Source organism: Heliconius melpomene, chromosome 9 (genome assembly GCF_056956725.1).
Source record: "Heliconius melpomene rosina isolate 202511_hmr_F chromosome 9, ASM5695672v1, whole genome shotgun sequence".
NCBI classification, from domain to species: Eukaryota; Metazoa; Arthropoda; class Insecta; order Lepidoptera; family Nymphalidae; genus Heliconius; species Heliconius melpomene.
Genome location: NC_140397.1, coordinates 4496694 through 4518470, shown reverse-complemented (window position 1 = coordinate 4518470; position 21777 = coordinate 4496694). Strand labels below are relative to the sequence as shown.

Sequence of the window (21777 nt, the reverse complement as noted above, 5' to 3'; positions counted from 1 at the left end):
TTTGTTACGCCAAAACTACTCAACCGATTATCATGAAACTTTATAAAGAATTTTTTAGAAGTTTTAAAAAGGACATAGATATTTTTTATATATAAAAAAAAATCATTCTCTTTAGCTATGATATACTTGGTATAAACGAACTAGGTCGCGTTAGAGCTTCGAGTGTTAATGTGTATCTATTATATAAATAGCCATTTCTTTTGTTTTTGTCAGCTTCATACAAGCAATGTCAATACACTCTATTTTTATTTTCCGTTATCGATTCAAGTCAAGGAAGGAAAGAACTCTACTCTCCACTCTCTAACAATTCAGCGAAGTATATTCCAAAACTTTTACTGTAACGAGGTTTTTTTTAGATTCACGCTGTGTCCCGCAGTGTAGGTAGGGGGAACCTAGTGTTAAGTAAGACACTCCGTTCCCCACTTTCCGCGGAATTTCAAAGCATTATGTGTTACGTGGCATAACTTAACGCCGCATTTTTTGCCTTAGAACTCGAGTGAAGAAATGAAAATATCAACTAATAAATTATATAAATTCATTCTCCCGAGTGAGCATTAACTGTAAAAGTAATAAAATTTTACATAAATTATAAATTTTATGACAAAAATGTAACGATGTTTATAGCCGCTACACTTTAGGCAGTAAAGGAGACAAAAATGAATAAAACATTGATAAAATTTTACATTTCTTTTATTGGCTTCAATCAGTGGAATAAATAAGTTAAGACATTCCCTACATTCCCATTAATCCCATTCCTTCTGTAGGCTTAGACATAATTGGCTCTCAAGAGAAAGATTTAAGTGTTTATTTTTGTTTTAAAACAGCGGTTTTAAAATGTACATTTCAAATTATAATCTTATTTATAATAATAATAAAAATATATATAATATTTTTTTCTATAAAGGCAGTTTTTGAAAAACTTATGTAATAAGATTTGTATCGATTAGTTCTGATCTATACATTTTTTAACTTATGAGATATATATATAAAACAATTTCAATCATGCAGTAAAATATAATATAATTAAACGTGAAATATAATTTTTAGTCTTTTTCCAAGTATTTACATTTAAAATTAGGTTCCTTAGGGTAACTACAGTTACGATAATGTTACCATTTTTTTACTAGTGTCTGTCTGTTTACAGAAAAATTTAAAAAAAATGTACGATCTCGGACTTGAGACAAATATATAAATACGGGCCCTATTATTACATTCAGTCTTTTAAGTAAATAAATAAGCATGAAAGAAACTGTTTTAAATTTTAAAACTAATCTTACTATTAGACGTCATAGAATTCTTTATAATATGAATTTTAAAAAAACTCGCTTATCTTATTTTAAATTAAACTTGAGCAAGTTTTTATCTAATATTAATTTAACAATCACTATTCTAAATGAAATGATTGTGAAAATAATATTATTTTTAATAAATTTTCAATTAATTTATATATTTTTTCCTTTTTAACTTAACTATATGTACTTTATTGTAAATTTACGCGATGCAATCATCTCTGTCGGCGTTATCGGGCCAGTCGCATACATTTAATTTGGTGTTGAACACGGTGCCCGGTTGGCACGAGAACTGCATGCCCTCGCCGTTCACACAACGCCAGTACTGGAAATAATTAAAATATCTTATTAAAACTTTGAAATATTATTATAATTATGTTTTTATTATTTTAATTGTAATTTAGGAAAAAATTAAAATCTTATGCACCTAGACCATACAAGACTAGTATATAATTACTTTTATTTTTCTCTTTTCTTCTATATATAAATAAATAGAGTTAAATTAGGGCATTGAAGCTAAATATTAATGAGAAATAATTCATTTTCACTAACGGGAATTGAAACCGTAACCGCCACCTTTACATTCGCACACTTATATTGCTGTGCCATAACGTCCTTCAATATATCTAATATTAATCTAGTAATTTTCTAAAATGCTTAAAGACAGTTTTATCTCTAGTAATAGCTTAAATAATAGAAAGAAACTTAACATCGCGAAGCCAAGCTGCAGAGATAGCACAGCATTTGTCACCGGAATGGTTTTACACGGCTGAGAATCAAGTCTGTCTAATTTTAGAATTAATGGATCCTATTTTTATAGTACGCTAGTATTACTATAAAAAAAGGATATTTTATTATGAATCCTATTTTTATAGTACGCTATTATTACTATAAAAAAGGATATTTTATTAATTAAGTACTCTTCTGTTGCATGTTTAATTGTTTATAAAGTACTTGAAAGATATATTTCGAAGGAAGGCTTTAAAAATGAATTAATTTATATTTTTAATAGCAATTAATGGTTCTACAAAAGAAGAATATGTGTGAAAACAATTACCTTCACTCTATTTTACACATAAACATACAGAAACTTGTTTTTATAGCAATTCATATATGTAAAAATAAATCATTTAATAAATACTATTCTTAGAAGTAAATCTTAAAAGATAAAAGATAGAAACTACGTACGGCCAACCAAGAATAATAAAAGCAATAAAGATAGCATGTCACCTGTCTAGATAACGTAAGCTCTCTTGGAGTCGAGTTAGTCTGGCTATTGTACGCTATCTAAATTCTAAATGACTTAACTAATATCTATATCTAATAATAATTTGAAGAATGTTCTTATATCATTATATTATTTTTAGCTGTCATTCACGCTGTCTCCCGCACACGGCGGGGTAGGCAGGTGGAACCTAGTGTTAGGACACTCCGTTCCCTATTTTTCGATGAATACTGACACCAGAGCGGAAAAATAAAAATATTAAATTTGAGGAGTTTAAGTTATTTCGAGTGGAAATCGAGCTCTCAACCTGTCGCATTTAAAGTCACACGTTTGTGCCTCTGCGCCATGAGTGGCCTCATATTTTATCAATTTTTTATTTTGTAACAGACTGGCATAAACATTCACTAGTGGATTTTTCATATGTATCGTAATTTATGCATTTTATTTACCTATATATAATATGAAGGTAATAAATTAACTATTCCTATGCTATGGTTATAGATTCAAATCTCACCCAAAGGAATATTTATGTGCATAACAAAAATTTTTATGCAGAGGTGAAAAAAGTGAACGTAAAGAATTAATTACACAAAGCCAAGCAAAATACATTTTCCATTGACTTTACTCATTTACATGAAAGAACTCTTGGTAAAGCTAACTAGATGGAACTACTCTGTCTATTATGATCGCCATCGTTATTTTATGAATCCAATCTTCTTCAAGCGAGCGGAATAATGCTTTAAAAGAAATAAAAATTGCAAGCCCACGGCACCTGGCGCTTAAATAGTCTGGTATCTGAATTAGTTACTTAAAAGGTAGAATAAAAACGTTATGTTCAATAGGTCAAACCCTAGATAAAAGTTATTGTTATGACACTATTCTCTCCGTTTTCCGTAAGAATTCGGGACATTGCGTGTTGAGCAGAACTTGAAATTTTTATTTAATGCCGGCTTTTTACTACCAGTGGTAGCTTAATCTTTAATCGATGATTTAAAAGTGCTTACAAAATTATATTTGTATAAAGAATATTATGAATTTCGAATAGATTTTACAATATCACAAAAAATAGATACTTTTATGAAAAATATAAAAGAAATGTTTCTATTACCCTTTCTTAATAAACGCTTGAAGCTTGAGTTTATTTAGTGGCAAAATATTCTGAGCAAAGTCATAAAAGCAAGTATTTCAGTGTGATCTCACCTTATCGCAGTTCTTTTTATCAGGCACGTAGTCATCTGCGGATGTGCACACTTCGGGGTTGTCTACTTCATTTTCCTGAAGAATTTAGAAGAATATTTTAGGATTGCAAAAAAAATGGAGATATCTTAAATAAAAAAGCTTTAAATACTTAATAGTATATTAAAAAATATATATATATCAGCCTCGTTTTCGCAATTAAGTATAGAGAACGAATCCAAAATTGGATATTGCCTTTGGGACCGTCTATTAATCACGTGAGGTTTTTTAGCACTTTAAACCCTCCCTCTAATCCCCTCTCCCCATCCCTTTGATGATATGTGGTCAAACATCGAATACCAGACGTTTACAAACATCGAATACCAGATGTTTACCGTCGGGTCCGTCCTGCTTCTCCACAATGATCTCAATCATCATCATATTATTATTTAACATAATTCCGATTAACTATATTTTTTATCGTACCACTGGTGGTGGTTCTACATCAGGTTCTGGAGCTTCGCTAGAAGAAGGCGCCTGAGTTGTCGTTGAGGGTTTCTGTGTTGTCGATGGCTTTGTAGTTGATGTTGAGGAGGGAGCCACCGTTGATGTGGATGGTATAGGTGCTCCTTCTGAGGGATCCGATGGAGTCGATGGTGGTTTGGCCCATTCCGGCTAAAGCAATTAATGTATTGTTAGTGTATGGAAAAAACATACTTATTACTATGATATTTTATTTTCTTAACTTAAAGTTAAGGACATTTTTTTTTGTATTCTTTTAGCGTGAGCAAAATTGACGTGTTAGTTATAATAAATATAAATCAATTAATGAAAACAGGTCAACGGAATATACTAATGGTTAATGAAAGTTGTACTAGAAAAACAAATCCAAGTTCTAACAACTTAACTTTATCAATAACATTATATTTGAGCCTTATATTAAGAACACGAAGAAAATATTTGGAAAAGAAAAAAGTTTCATATATTAAAATATTCCATTGTGTTATAATAACGTAATATTCCTCCATATTGATAGGTTTAATTAAGTTTTATAATTTAGAAGAGCATTTCAAAATATGAGACGTCAAAGAACAATTACCTATACTTACTTACAAATGCCCTTTGATATCTTAAAATACTTATTTATAATATTAACGAAGAGTGCATTACAGTAGTTTGCGAATACATTTAATTAAAATTCTGAATATTTTAATGAAGTTTGCATCGTCTTAGAAGGCAGACTTTATAAAGTTAAAAATGAACTCAAATTTCTATAAAGAAGGTGAATGGCCCAAGTTTTGTGCGAGCCTTCGTCATTTACGAGAGTCTAAGAAATTTTGGACAATTTTGAACACCTTCGTGTAGTTTTCTTTTAAAACTTCGGCTATATATTTTAAAAAATTCTGGCCACTTTAAAATACTTGGAAACACAATTTTGTGCCTTACTCACTAACTTCTTTAGAATATTTTTAAAAAACACTAACAATCGAAAAATAAAATTAACTAAGATGAAGACGTAAAGTACGTGAACGAATAACTTTTATACGTCTAAAATTATAAGGGAAAACATATGATAATCCATATAAACAATAAACTTACTGTAGGTGTCGTGTTTCCAGTTCGAGGTGGTGGCACACTGTAAGATTTCATATGTTTGTGTAAGAGTTTCATCAATGGGTTAGTTTCCCCACATAGGCCTCTAAAGTCATCCATGTCAATAGCCCAAGTCATAGCGCCCAAATATCCCTTTTCCTTAATCCAGTTCATCTTTATTTCAACACTTTGAGGGTCTTCGTATCCAACCCACTGGGTTCCTTTGTACGCGTAAGGACACTTGCCATGGTCATCCCATTTCTTGGTCCAGCCAGATTCTGGCTTGTCAACATCCATGCAAATCTATAAAATGAAAAAAATAGTATGATTTTTTCGTTTGCTTAAATACATGAGTCAATGAGAGAAAAAAAATACGTTGGAAAAAGGAAAAAAAGCTTTTCTCAATTTCTTTGTTTCCTTTCACTGAAATTAATATCTTTTTAGCTCTATAAATACTTGAAAATGAGAGGTTGAAGTTGTTAAATATTAATCTTAATGTTGAAACGCATTTACCTCGTGCTCACGCCTGCCTCTAGGCACCTGCTACTTATATTTTTGTTTTGTTAACTTTTTACCTAAATATGCAACTTCTTTATGATTATTTATTTAATTTAGGAAAGACTTGCAAATTGCTTTTTCCTAAGCTGTTTCTGAGTTTTATTTTCTATACCAATTAAACATAATAATAAGAGCTATCCTGCTAGTATTATAGTTTTTATTATACCATACAGGAATTTCATAGATATAAACGAAAAACTAGATATTATTATTGTATTTAATACTGATAAAGAAAAATGTGATAGTGTCTTTTTGCAATCAAAGTTCTCCATTTATTCTCGACCTTCTTTAATTTAGATCTCCATTCATTATGATTAAGTCAAGACACTACTGCAGCTTAATCAATAATAAATAAAATATAGTGAACCAAGAATAGAACTAGATAGTCTGCATGAGTAATGACTTTGATAACTTTAAAAACAATTTATAGCTGTAGGTACTCTAAGAAATTGAATTTTATTATAAACTTTTGAGCAAAACTTCTATTTTCAAGAAAATTATAATATTAAAAAATTGCTGTTTTTAGACATTTAGAATATAACTTCAAACGTACACTTATATATGATTGGAATACATTAAGTTGATTTTATTTTCTTGATAAAAACTTAAATTAAATGTACTCTACAAGTTGTTTAAATATTTTTCTTTACAGATGAGCATATAGCTAACGTAGCATCCTAATCACTAATCGATCACGGCCACGCAATGCTAAAGTTCGTGCAAAATGTAGTCTCCGTGGACGCCCTCTAGCCCGACTTGAGACATTGGAATATAAGAAGTAGTATAAGTATTTAGTTGTTGGTACACATATATCCTATATATTCTTGATTATATATTAATCGGGAATTACTAGAAAATTAAAATTTGAGTTAATATTAATTATTTTGTAATATTTCTGGCAACAAGAATAATAATAAAAAATATCTTACTAATATTAAAAAATGTGAAAACTTCTGAAGATGGATGTTTATTCCACTTTCACGCAAAAACTACTAAGCCGATGTCAATGAAACTTTGTAGTAATATGCACCAGAATATTCATCTTATATATTATGTTAGAATGATACAGGCTATTTATATATTTTTTTTGTATAATTTAACAAATATAGAAAAGTTTGAAAAAGCGGGCGAAGCCGCATAAAAGCTAATATCTAATGAAAACACTAATAATAATATTTAAAATACCTCATAGTAAGACCAAAATCCTGTAGCATTTGTGTAAGGTGCAGGGTTGCCACCACCAGCTTCCTTATTTATATACGTTCCAAGATCGTAGTTAGTGTTACCAGCTGACAGCGTAAAGGATCTTCCGTAGAAAGGAACACCCACGACGAGTTTGTTGGACGGGCAACCCTTTTCTTCCCATAGATTGAGACCATCGTTCTAAAAGTCAATTGTAATTATAAATTTATTTGGGTTTATTTACCATATTATATATTTGGCAAGTCATACTTGTTACCTTACTTTATCCAATCCAATTTCGTTATATTGTATGTTGTTTGGCAGAACCTAACGCTACACTTTATATTATCACAGCAGGTAAAATGGAAGTACTTAATTTAAATATTAATTGATATTAATATTTAAGCAATCATTGTTTTGAATGGTATTAGAACCCATAAATCCTTATGTACAAAATCTCACTTAACCCTGATGACCTCTAGATATTTTTCAAAATTACAGTAATAGAAGAGTAATGGATAAAATAGGAACCATACTAAAATTTGGCTTTTTCCTAAGAAATGCTGCATCATCTCATCTCATCATCAATAACAGCAACTGCTGCCTACGCCTTTATCTTGATACAAAAATAAAAATACGTACCACATTAAGTTTTTCATATGCCCACTGGTCATGGGGACGCTTGTATAAAGGAGAGTGCACGTCAGCGAAACCCGCCCAATTCCCTCGCAGGTCATAGGACATTACGTGAATAGCATCTAACTCCCTGAAAAAATAGGAGAATTTTTTATTAGAATAGATTTTAAGAATATAGAAATTTGGGAACCTGGACATTCTGCATTAAGACATTTACGTTCTCCACTTGCCACAGAATTCTAGAGGATTTGCGTGTTAAGTGGCGAAATTTAACGCCGCTCCTTGCCTTGTTACCAGAGAAAGAAAATGAAATTTATTAAATGTAATATTTTTTATGGGAGTGAAAATTGAACCCATAATCTGTGTTTACAGTCGCGCGCTTCTTATCAGTATAAACGACAATTAAACGATATAAAACTTTATAAAACATATATAAAACTTATAAAACAATATAAAACTTTATAAAACGTTATAAAACTTAAGATACTATAATCCTTAAAAACATATATGAGATTTCAACCACCTACCATCGTATACAATTAACTAGAAGTTCCAAATGAACTGTAAATGGTATTTTCAATTGAAATTTTAAACTGAAAATTGCACATCCAAACACATCACACAAAACAATTATTTAACATGTTAAAATTTTAAAATTCTCGACGTAATTCAAGAGAAAATATTCAGAACGCACCACAGCGAATTGCAACCGCAATTTTCACGAACATTACTGTAGGTTAGTTTACTCGTACGAATAATAATTCCTCAACTTTAACCAATGGGGGATTGCTGTGAATTCATTTTATCGTAATTATCGTGCTTTTTCGACAACTTCATGCAATTTAAAATTTAATTCTATTTACGTTTGTCATTTCAACAGATATTACTATTATTATTTATTATATTGGGACTCATAAATATCACGAATAAAAAAATATATAATAATTCTTCACAATCAAAGCAATTCAAATCAATAATAGAAGCACAATCTTGACAATATTATTACTAATAGTCCTAATTATTAAATATATATATATTTTTTTGTTTCCTTTTTAGAGTAAAATACCTCCAGGAATCTCTATATAAAAAAAAACCAAACACTATTAACTCGATCTGTTGACCAACTGTGATCGAACCATCAACCAAGGTAAATCTTACATATTGAAATTACTTCAAAAATACAGTTCGATTATCTAAGAATTAATAAAATAACATTCTGAAGGCACTTACTGGCAAAGATCAGGCACATGGTATCCCTCCATCAGCCGGAAATTGGCCAAGGGTACGGCAGCAGTGAGCTCCCAACCTTTACCAGCTCTGATAAACGCTCTTCTTAACTCTTGGACCAGGTATAAGAATCTGTCCTTATCAGAAAAGGAGCCTCCACGGTCAGCTGCTCCAGGGTATTCCCAATCGAGGTCTAAACCATCGAAGTTGTATTTGTTGAGGAAATCTAAAATTACCAATAATATATATATTAGATATTTCTTTTTATTTTTGAGTACTAGGTTGCGTTTGAAAACATTCAGTTGTCGAAGGAAAATAGGCCAACAATAAAACATTATTAATAGTATTTATTACTTCAAAATCAAAGAAATGTAAATCGAGCTCTGAAAATACCTAATAATTTCCTTATTCTAGAACTTACACACTTTAAAATTTCCAGACACATTCAAGCCTTAGTCATTATAAAGGTAATTATCACAGGGACATCTTATCTATCATAAGTACTCAAAACAATAGTTGTTGCGAAAATGTTAAACACAGCAAAGAATAAATCCCTAAGCAAATATATTAATTTTATTTTATCGTAATATTATATGTAATTAAATTGGTACTATGTATTACATATTAATCGTATTAAAATGTGAGTAATTTCCTATAGGAATATATGGAAGTAAAAGATGCAAAACATAATATGTCAAAAACGAATATGGAAAGAACCTAAGTTTAAGTGAGTGTGAGAGTAAGGCCAGTCGTAGCGCATGGGTAAAAAGTGTGACTGTAAGCGCGACAGGTATGTGGGTTCGATTCCTATTCGAGCAAATAAAATATTTAATATTTCCATTTCCTTAGCTCTGTTCGCCACTCAACATGTAATGTCTCCAGAACTCGAAAAATTTGGAACGTAGTGTTTTAACACTAGGTTCCCACTGCCTACTCTGTTGTATGCAGAAAAAAAAGAACCTAAATTTTTAATATTGAGGCTTTCATTGAATCTCATGAAAATTCCAGTCTTGGGAAGGCACCCCAGTGGCAGTCACGTTTAAATGCAAATGCTAGGCGATGCATTATTTTAATCACATACCGCTCTGCCTCACAATAGGCGAATGCTATAGATAGATCGAGGATTTTGTTTCCAAATGGCATTCAAATCCAATACTAGGATATTCAATAAATCTAGATATATAAGGATTCTAGTAGTTAGTTGTAGTTAGAAAATAGAAGCATTTTCTTAAAAAGATAGAGAAATTCAGATGAATAATTGAACATGAAGCTATTTCAGAATTTTAATATTAGTTATCCTATATACCAATTTATAATAAGTAAAGCTTTTATAATAAATTTAACTTATTCCTTGGAAACAATAAGCATAATAAAGTCAAAGTTTTGACCCTTTGACCAGATAACTCTTGGCTGAGGTGCCCCGCCAAAAGTGTTCAAATCAATATTTTCATGACAATTGCTATTCAACAGACTCTATGAAATGCACGAATATTTAAATGAATTTTAATAAAAAAAAATCCAATATACATATTAAACACATTGGAGGTGTGCCGTAAACATGACTGGTTGTGAGTTCGATCCCCTCTCGAGGAAAAAATATATTTTTAACTTTATATTTCCATTTATTAACTCTGATGTCAAGACAGAAGAAAAGACAAAAGACAACACAGAAGCGACGTTTAGTTTCGCCACTAAACACGCATTGCCTTCAGAATCCAGCGGAAAATGGAGAACGAAGTGTCTTAGCACTATGTACCCCCTACCTTTCCGTGAAGCTGATTTTAGTTATTGAAAACTTTCAATATTAATACATTTCTAAAAACAATATTGACAATAGAAAAATCTTTGTAAGATTCCTCTATAGCCATCATATTATCTCAGCACGTCGCTTCTAGCATGCGGAACACCATTTTCAAGTCACACCACGTACTTACAGCTCCAAGAGTAATTTTATACTTCCGACAGCGTCTCGCTTTGTTTACTTTTAGTACTTCGCGCGAAATCCTTTAACTGAATGTTGTGAAATCGATATTACTTAAAGGTTTTGAACTCTACAAGTTAAGGGATTCTTTAACGCACTAGAAATATATTAAGGATGGTCTACATTTTAATCTGTAACATCTAACATTAGCATGTAACATAACATAAATCTAACATTGTAAATGTGGATGAAAGTTTGTTTGTTACGCTTTCACGCTAAAACTACTGTACCGATTATGATGAAACTTTGTATACATATTATTAGAGGTATTAGAAAGGACATACGATACTTTGGACTCTATTACATAATTTAAAATACCAATGCTATCGTGATTTCGCAGGTGAAGCCGCGAGCTGGTAGCTAGTTATGTATAAAAGTAAATAGTATTCTATTTATACGAAGTAATTATAAAATTAATTGCTTCAGTTACTGAAATGCTTAATAATAATATTAAATCCCTTTACTACAATTAATCCTGAGATTTAAAAGAAAACCTAAGAATATAAGAATCTTCTCTCTCGAGATTGGTAGGATTTTCTTTGTCAGACTTGTTACCATTGTAGTTGTAAGTATTCTATTGTCTGTTGAAAAACTGATAGGTATATAGGTAAATAGTACTGTAAGCACTATTTTAAATTAGGGCCATATTTATGAAACGCACTCAAGTCCGAGATTGATCTTGAGTTGCCGTTTTCATTCATAAATTATATATCCCTAAATGACAACGGCATCTTAAGATCGATCTCAGACTTGAGAGCAATTTCTAAAATGCGGTCTCAATTTATTTCCTTATACAATTCGACTTCTATTTATAAAAGGTAAATGTACCTACTTATGTTAGCTGAATAATACTTAGACACTTACCAACGACACTTCTGATGAAGGACGTTCTAGAAGACTTTTGGGCCACCATGTGAGAGTATTTCGACCCTCCCTCGGCCCAGCCTCCCACTGCCACCATGAATTTGACATCCGGATGAGTTTTCTTCAGAGACGTAAAGTTGCTGAACCCACCCTTATCAACGTCCAACTATAGGGAAATAATGTTTTTATAATTTTATTAGGTGACGACTTATTCAAATTGTATAAAAAAATACTTTGACGTATTGGAATATTATTAGTTAGGTCGTCTTGGCGCTGTGAGACGCGGCCTGTCTGAGATTGTAGGTTCGATCTCCGATTGTGGGATATTCTATTCTGTTATACGAAAAAAATAAAATATTTAATTATGCTAATAAAATTATCCAGATTCAAACTCCACGCTTATTATATCATGAAATCTTATATACAAGCACTTCCACACTTTCATTTTAATAGAAATTTCATTACATTCCATATTTTAACTAAGATAATAATAAAATAGAACACCAAGAACTCAAATGCTCATAAAAACGTATACGTAGCATCCTCGCTGCCACCCAGGATTACCAACGATGCCTTCAATACGATTACCACTTAACCAAAGCATAAGAACCATTACCCCCACATTGTAAGTGTTCAATTTAAACAATAATAAAGAGTTACTTTTACGAGGTAAGCCATAAAAAGGTATAAGTAACAGAGTTTACACGTAGACAGCTAATGGAATGGGTTACCCCTATTTCTAGGATTGTTAAACTTTGTTATATTATACACGTTAGTTTAAAGTTTATGATCAAGCATTCTAACTCGAAGTGTAATATGATTTATGTCAAGTGACCCCTGGGGTTGGTTTGTGGAGAGTTGGAGCATGTTTTAGACAAGTTTAGTGTCTCTTTGAAGTTGCATGAAAGTGATTTAAATTAATTGGACTTTCTTATTCTTTTTATGATTAAACCATCGTGGCACAGTGGCACTTATGACTGTGAATTCATCGGTTGTGGGTTCGAACCCCACTATGGCTAAAAATTTTATTCATTTCATTCATTCATTCAGTTCATTTCTCCACTCTGGTAGCTGGGAAAAAAAATGAAGCTGCTATACAGAATTTTGAATGAAATGAATGAATAATTCATTGAAATTTCCAATACGCAAATATAACTTTGTAAATAAAATTGTCTAAGTTAAGTTCTTACCTCTGGATCAATAACAAGAACCTCATTGGACTTCTCTGTGACTCCAATGAAAGAATAAATGATATGAGTGCACATGTCTACTGGTATGTCCTCGATGCCATATCTCCCGACGCCCGGCCTGTACACCGCCCAATTACTGAAGTAGCATACTATACGCGCTTTGCTGTCCGCTGTTAACAAAAATAACATACATTTTATGAATTTAAATTCAAAATATTCTTTATTCCAATAGATTTTTACAAACACTTTTGAATTATAGAATATTTATGTCCAATAAAGCTACAACCAGCTCCGAAGACAGTTCTGCTGAGAAACCGGCAAGAAACTCAACAGTTGCTCTTTTCAATATTCAGGTTACAATTTTATGACTTATTGTAATAATACAATGGAAGCTATCCTACATGAAATTCAAATGATTTTAATTTAAAATATTTTTATCTTTCAAATACTTTTTGACGGAATATTAATAAAGTTAACCCATCTTTTACGTTTTAGTAGGATAATCTCAATTATAATATTATTGTTATTCAATATCATCCCTTTTTCTGTAAGAAAAAATCAAAATTCAAACTTTTCTAACGATACTTAAAACTTGTTAATACTCGTATAATATCTTCGTTTTTCTCATTTTCTATCGATATCAAATAAAAATAATAGGGTGTCTTTTTTTTAAGGTGCCTATCTGATATAACGATATCGAAGCTTTATTTATTTTTATAATAAATCTAGGGGACTATATATATAAACTTAAGCAAAATTATACATCTCAGTGGCCAGAGCATAAAATAATCTTCGATGACATTGGAGTATTTTCATATTATAAGTAAATAATAATTTTATCAAAACAATAGTATATGAATTTTATATTTTAAGCCTTTTACAATAAGCTCCTAAGTACTGTATGTACTACTATATTATCGTTTTAAGCCCCTGCTTGATTAACATAGCTAGTCCTGGTCTTCCACATAAACCTACATAGATAAACAAATGTTTCTTTTATCAATGCGACTGTTGCAGGTATATCTATATATATAAAATTGAAAGGTCACTCACTCATCACGAAATCTCAAAAACTACATGTGCTAGGAATCTCAAATTTTGCATAGGAGTTACTTATAGGATGTAGGTGCTCGCTAAGACGGGAATTTGCAATATTCGACTTCTAAGGGGTTGTTTTTGGGGTCGAAAGTTTGTATGAAACTTTGTTACTGCAAATGCTAGGAGTGTCAAATTTCGTCACTTATAGGACGTAGGTACTCATGGAGACAGAAATTAATAATAACGTAGTTCACGCAGGCGAAGCTGCGGGCGGGCCGCTAGTATCTTATATTTGTCACTCTCTTACTCTTAATACAAGAGTATTTAATATAATAGGAAAGAAATTCGTTATCATATAAAAAATATATGTATTTAGAGGCCAGTCGTGGCACTGAAAGGGACGGTAAACGAACCTGGTTGTGGGTTCGCTCTCCACTCGAGGAAATTAAATATTTATTTAAATTTGTATTTCCATTTCTTTGCTCTGGTGGCCAGGCAAAGTGCCACTGAACACGCATAGCTTCCAGAATTCGGCGGAATGTGGGAAACGAAGTGTCTTATCACTAGGTTCCATCTGCCTACCCTGCTGTTTGCGGGATACAGCGTGAAGTGTTTTATTTTATTTATTACAAAAATATATTTTTAAACTTACATTTTACTGATGTAAATACAGCCAAGACGGCCAACGTGCATAGTATTACCCGCATACTGACCTGCAAAGAACAATGTCATAGTGAACTGTGTGTTGATAATTAATTATACAAGCAATTATAGCACGCGATGATTGTGGGTTCGATTCGTGCCACAGGTAAATTACAATGGTCGTTTTAATTTGCATAATTTTGTTTAGCTATCTAGTTTTTAAATAAAATATTAAAAGTGCACAAATAAATTTCATATTTACTTGATTTTTTAATGTAATCTTTAAATTTTTTATGATTATTTTGCAGATAGAGTGGATGGGCCGGGACAATCTCCCTATTGTATCTATTTGTTTATTTATTTATATAAAAGTTATTATATGTTATCTTTTTGTATTTTATTTTACTAACATAGTTCTTAAGTAATTCCATTGTACTAACCAACTATGAGCCTATGTTGCTTGAAAATAAAAGATTTTTATTATTATTATTATAATTTTTATTTTAACGGAAGTATTAATTTATATTTATATAACTCGATTTAATAGAAAACAATATTTTTAATACAAAAACAAATAGGACTACCTCACAGAAATCGCATATCTCAAAAATATTGGACATATAGATATTTTCTTTCAATACATCGTTTTTCATTAAAAACTAAAAGTAGGTACATCCCTTAACCTTTCACTCCTGAAAATATTTCGATACATTAACCTCAATACTTTTAGATTTTCTGGTAATCAATCACGTTGAAAAGTACCCCAACCGTCTCCACGCAATTTAGGTAAGCCTTAATTTCTCCAGATTCTTTATTTTGTGTTTCTCTCTGCTTATTCAGCACTTTTCTTTCATATTGATAAAAAGTGTATGTATTGCTTTTACTTCTTTTTCAAATAATATAATTAAATTTATTTTTTCTATAAAAATATTTTTCTCTTCTTACTTATATTCGTTTTATTAATTAAATTATTTTGTTAATAATTAAATTATTTTGTGGTTGTTTTTGTTTGTAGTGTCAATAAAAATGTTATAATTGGATTATAGTAATTATTTTTTTTCTTTATAAATATTTTTTATCTATACCGGCCAGTCGTCGCTCGGGGTCACAAGATTGTAACTATAAAGGCGACATGTTATGGATTCGACTCCCACTTGAGGAAATTGAATATCTAATATGTTAATATTCTTCGCCCTGGTGTCGAGGTTTGCTTCGACAAACGAAGAATATGAAACCGACATTCGATCCTCACTCGGGAGAATGAATTATCATTTATTAATATTTTCATTTCTTCGCTCTGGCACAAAAATAAAAACCCGGCGTTGAGTTACGTCACTCAACACACAATGTCTCTAAATTTGGTGGAAAGTGAGGAACGGAGTGTCTTAAGACTAGGCTCCCTCTGCCTACTCTGCTAAATACGGGATAAAGCGTGAAGCGAGACAAAAAATATTTGTTCATTTATATTTTAATTGTAAAGAATATTTTACAATTACGTATACAGAATTGCTAGTTTAATATAATCTACATCAGTTACCGAGAAGTTCTGTAAACTGCATAGCATATTAATAGAATCAACGCGAGCTAGCAAAAAGTTTATTTAATTAACGTAAAATATTCATCCATCACGTACTAATGTATGTCAATTTGATTATTTTTAGATGTTATAATTATTATTACTTTTTGCGTCATGCTGTATTTCTACACAGCAGATTAGACAGAGAGAACTTAGTGTTTAGACACTCCGTTGCTCGTTTCCCGTCGAACTCTGGAAGCTTAGCTTGTTAAAGGTAACTTATAATTTAGTATATTCTATATTAAAATAATATTAAACCTGTTTATATAAAACACATAAATTTCCTTTAAAATTGGAAATACTAAGATAAAAACTGCTTTTAATTTTAAAATGTAAACAAGAGCTAACATTTTAGTCCTAATATAACGGACATCTCGTTAACGGTACACCGGTCCACATCTTTCCACCTACTGACCTGTTCTGAATGTTCTCAGTACGTTTTACGCACATTACAAAGATTTCAAAGGATTCACTTATTACTACTGAACTACAAATGGCACAAGGTAAACATGACAGTTGTAGGTTCAATTCCCACTTAGGGAATTTAATTTATTTCATGTTAAAAGACGTTTGAGCTCAATCGTGGAAATATTTATTTAAATGTCTATTTTCATTTCTTCGCCGAACTTAGTTTACTAAAGCGAGGAAATGAAAATATTTAATATTAATTTATTGCCTGGAGTAGGAATCGAACTCACAACCTGTCACGTTTATATTGGCACGCTTGTGGCTCTGCACCACGACGGGCCTCCTCCTCATGCAGTTAACAGAACCCTCATATGTAACTACGCAGTAAATAAAAATGTTAATATGCGGGAAATGAACCGGTTAAACATCAGTAGAATTCAAAGCATTAAATTCAATCAACAATGTAAATGTATTCAAATAAAGCCCGACTCACTACGAGAACGAGTGTTTATCTCGAGTCGTCATAAAATCACCCCTTTATAAAATGCATAATTAATTCTATTTATATTCAGTACTTGGGCACTAAGTAGGGTGGGGGGATGCTAATTAATTTTGTTTAAACAATTTAGGACTATATATATGTTTTATGGATTTGCTCCCATGGAAATGGAGCTAAGAATTGTGTATGGCACATGGCATATGGCCAGGAATACCTAGGAACATCTAGGGGTCATATCTAGGAATACTTTCCAAGGGGGACCTGGTTTGGGGGGAGTTTTGAATAGATCTGTTCGTGTAAAGGCTTTGTTTTTAAAATTATGGTAATTTTTTGTAAAGTCAAATTTCTGGAGTGGGCTCGACTATTCTGTAGTTCTACCACAGGCTATATTACAACACTGTAGTAATGTAATATAGCCCGTAGTGTTCTTCTTTAGTCTTCGTCTAGTTCTTATGTACAAATCTAATGTAACCGAGCTCAACAATACAAACTTAATCTTCTCCTTTATAATACTAGTATATTATATACCTTTTTATACAATAGAATATTTTAGAGAACTTTAAGTAGAAAGAAATTTATTTCTGTATATGAAAATAATTTAAAATGTAAATCTTATCAGAAGACAACAATTTCAAATGTTCCTATAAACAAAAAACAATACAAAAAACTTATTTACGCGATATCTAACAGTTTGTCAATAAGGAAAGTTACGAGATCGAAAAGTTAAGGTAAAGGTAATATTAAGTTAGGAATACTAACTTAATATTATAAAATTCTAAATTTGTTAGAAAATAATACTTTTATAATAGAATCTATACATTTATAACAGCGAAAACGAACAGGTATTAAAAAACCTCAAAGCTTTTGACAGAGCTATCTGCGGTTTTTACTCCATTGAAGTTGCAAGGGAGACTTCATTATGCCAACTTTGCATACAAATTTAAACTAAACAAATCTCCTTTATTATTTTCTAAATTATTCTAGTTCTGTAGTTTATTTGTAGAATAGAATAGAATTTTTTAAAGTTTTTTAGAAATATGCTAAAATATATGTAAGTAATGTTTTTAGTAATTTTCAAATAAGTCGAGCCTAATATTCAAAGATAATGTTAAAAGGTTTCTAGTTAATTAATATACGTAACGTACTTAATAAATATGATTTTTCGTTATATTACTAGAGACATCGTAGACATTTTGAAGAAATTGAAATATATTTAATAAATTTACAACATTATGTATATTAACAGACATGAGCCGAGAAAAAACACGGCGTTAAGCTCTGCTCACAACGCAATGCCTCCAGAAATCGGCGGAAAATGGAGAACGGAGTGTTTTAACACTAGTGTCGCTCTGTCTACCCTACTATGTACGGAATAGCGCGAAGCTTAAAAAAATTATAAACATTTTACTAGAAAGTCTTATTAGTAGTCTTACCACAAACACAATTGTTAGGTCATTGTCATTGTCCTGTCGCAGCAAGTCTATCAGAATTCACCTCAGAAATATTTAGATTGAAATATAAATAAAAGTTTAAGTTTATATAATTAAATACTTATTCAAAATTTGTAGCGAGGTAGTATTGGAGCCCACTATCATCAAGTTCAGATAGGGTAAGCAAAAGGAGCCTAATTTTAAGACATTTAACTACCCATTTTCCGCTGAATTCTGAAGGTATTACGTGCTGAGAGACAGTACTAAACGCTGCGTTATGTCTGGACATCAGAGCAAAGAAATTATATATAATATTAAATATTTTAGTTCTTCAAATGGAAAACGAACCCACAAACTGTCGTATTTATAGTCTTATCCTGGTTTCCCTGGGCCATGAAGAGCCTCTAGATAGCTATTCATATTCTATTTGTTTTATTAACGAAGTGATATATCATAATTGCACATCGTTAGTATCTACAGTAGTACACTCCCAAGGTTCTATAGTTATGGGGGGAACATGGAATGAATAACAATGACACACGAGTTCATGTCGATATCCTTTGTTCCTGAGGTCGCTGCTCGAGAGTGAATCGTTGCTTGGCTAACATATAGTTAACTATATGTTGCTTGGCTAACATATAGTTAAAGCTACAATTGCCCTTTTCGATATATCAATGTGAAAGCTTGTGAGGATGTTTGTTATATTTATACTTTCACACAAAAATTGCTGAACGGATTTTGATGAAACTTTACAGCAATATAGCTTATACGTGAGAAAATAAAATTTTATAATTTGACTTTTAAATTTGATTTAATAGCATATTTCAAGGCAGATTTTAAGTTTACTTTCTCTATTTCTTATAGAGCTCAATTCATATGCGGAAAATCATCATTTAAAATTGTAGAAGATAAGTCAATATGAAAATACAACCACTACGTGGACAAAGGATTGATAACGTAAGCTCTTATTTCCCTAATATTACATGCAGCTACACGCTGTATCCCGCACACAGCAGGGTAGGCAGAGGCAACCTAGTGTTAAGATACTCCGTTCCCCACTTTCTACCGAATTTTGGAGGCATTGCGTGTTGAGGAGCAGAACTCAACGCCGCGCTCTGTCTCGACACCAGAGCGAAGAAATGAAAATAAATTCACTTCCTCGAGTGGGGATCGAACCCACAACCGTCGCATTACAGTCACACCCTTGTGCCGCTGCGCCACGACTGCCTCTAATATTACATACAATATTTATAAAATGAAAAAAATACACGGTTTACATATCTATATAAAAATCGAAAGGTCACTCACTCATCACGAAATCTTAGAAACTACATGTGCTAGGAATCTCAAATTTGCATGCACGTCACTTATAGGACGTAGGTAGTCATGGAGACAGAAATTAATAATAACGTAGTTCACGCAGGCGTAGCCGCGGGCGGGCTACTAGTATATACATATATTTACTAACTTTCCATTTGAAATTCACAAATAAAATTACCAAATAACTATATAAATATTAAAGCAATACGCGGTTGTATCGGTTAAGCCAATTTGTATTAAAGGTTAAATTATAATGAATTTTCATTGGTGTTGCGTTACTTAACTAATGCCGACGATTAATAATTCTGACACGAGGGCGCGAATGTACATGGTTATTGTTAGGGTGAAATTTTACATTCTAATTATATAAGACATTTAAAGATCTTGTCGAGTTTGTCTTTTTCACGCTATACGTAGCAGGGTAGGGAGCGTAGTGTTGGCACACTCCACTCTTCGCTTTCCGCAGAATTCTAGAGGTAATGCGTGTTAAATGGCGGAATTCAACCAACGCACTTTGCTTCGACGCCAGAACGAAGAAATGGTAATATTAAATATTGAATTTTCTTAGAGTGAGAATCGAACCTACTTTCGCGTTTACAGTCAGACCCTTGAGCCTACGTCTGGCCTCAATGCTTAAGTTTCAATGAAATAATTATTTATTTTACTAAAGTTATAATTGAAGTAACATGATACTATTTAAAAAATCTAATACAAAGAATAATTAAAATCTATTATAAAAAAAATGTTTTTGAAATTCGATATTATATTATATAAGTGTTAGATAGTCTCTGTCATATCAGTTTTAAAACTAAAATATTTAAAAAGTATATTATTGTACTGTTCTTCTGAGTAAAACGTTATTACTAAATATTTTTTATAATTTTCCAAACTCTAGACTTTTATACCAGATAAAAATATTCTAGGCGACATCAATCAACAGAAAATGACATCCGCCATTTAATTTGAACTTTTGATTTTTCTCTAAAGTGGTTTGAACAAGATTTTCGACGTCCTTCACTAAATATTAATTAACGTCTCTAGTGTCAATAGCGTTTGATATAAAATAATAAATGACCCGAATAATTTGCTAAAAGTAAACGTTCTTTTTGGACAATTTCCAAAAAATATTTGCTAATGCAAAATATGTAGATATAGGTGGTCGAAAAAAATTACACGCATCTGTTTCAATTAAATAAACTATTTATATTATAATTAGTGATATTTTTGTAAATTAAATATATGTCTAGACTTCACCTACATATTTATCTTATTTTATTTAAATATTGACATTACCTTAATTAAATATTTAAATTAAAAATAAAATATAATTAACGTTTACTCGCTCAGAAAACAATATTAAAAACTAGACCGATACTTTTAATAAATCTAATAAAATTATTTTTGAATGCACTTTCACATAGGTTTATTCACTTTTTTTATATATTTATATATTAAAAGCACGTGGGTTTAATAAATAATTAATTATTGTTTCTAAAGCTACTCACGGCTGTCGGCGCGGCGTGTTGAGTGCGATTGCGCCGGCACTACGGTGGACGCCGGTTTTATGCGCACGCGCATCTGACGTCGATGTAAAGGGTGCGCGGATTTTTTTTAATAACAACGATATATTCCATACAAGAATGCCTAATGGAGATATTTTAAATATATTAAATTTAATTGATTTTAAGTCCAATGGGTCCGAAAAGATGAGGATCGGTGGTGGCGAGAATTGGGGAAGGCCTATGTCCAACAGTGGACAAAAGACGGCTGATGATGATGATGATGATGAATTGATTTTATGATCTTTATATATATGTTATTTTGTAATTTTAAAATTTAAAAGCTGCAACTTATATTGCTTAGTTTAAAATGAAAAAAATATTGTAAATTCAGAAAATATGTTTTACTGTAAATCAAATATATGGAAACATAGAAAAATAGTT

General features: G+C 31.3%; 1 protein-coding gene across 1 annotated transcript; it reads right to left on the bottom strand.

The window, feature by feature from the left end:
* Window positions 1–672: 672 nt before the first annotated feature.
* On the bottom strand, window positions 673–21436 carry Cht5 (Chitinase 5). Its single transcript, XM_085190036.1, has 11 exons — window positions 21340–21436; window positions 14612–14672; window positions 12922–13091; window positions 11732–11897; window positions 8890–9112; window positions 7666–7789; window positions 7027–7224; window positions 5290–5586; window positions 4177–4365; window positions 3715–3789; window positions 673–1614 (listed from the first exon to the last, which is right to left on the bottom strand). The coding sequence occupies exons 2-11, from the start codon at window positions 14664–14666 to the stop codon at window positions 1492–1494; spliced, it is 1620 nt and encodes a 539-aa protein (XP_085046162.1). The 5' UTR covers window positions 14667–14672; window positions 21340–21436; the 3' UTR covers window positions 673–1491.
* Between the last annotated feature and the right edge of the window lie 341 nt (window positions 21437–21777).

Excerpts from the sequence above, each read along its gene's own strand:
- Cht5 (XM_085190036.1), bottom strand. The coding sequence starts at position 14,666 with ATGCGGGTAATACTATGCACGTTGGCCGTCTTGGCTGTATTTACATCA. Across the intron at positions 5,587-7,026 it reads GATTTTGGTCTTACTATGAG|ATTTGCATGGATGTTGACAA; the intron begins GTATTTTAAATA and ends TTCATTTTATAG. Across the intron at positions 4,366-5,289 it reads CTGGAAACACGACACCTACA|CCGGAATGGGCCAAACCACC; the intron begins GTAAGTTTATTG and ends TAATTGCTTTAG.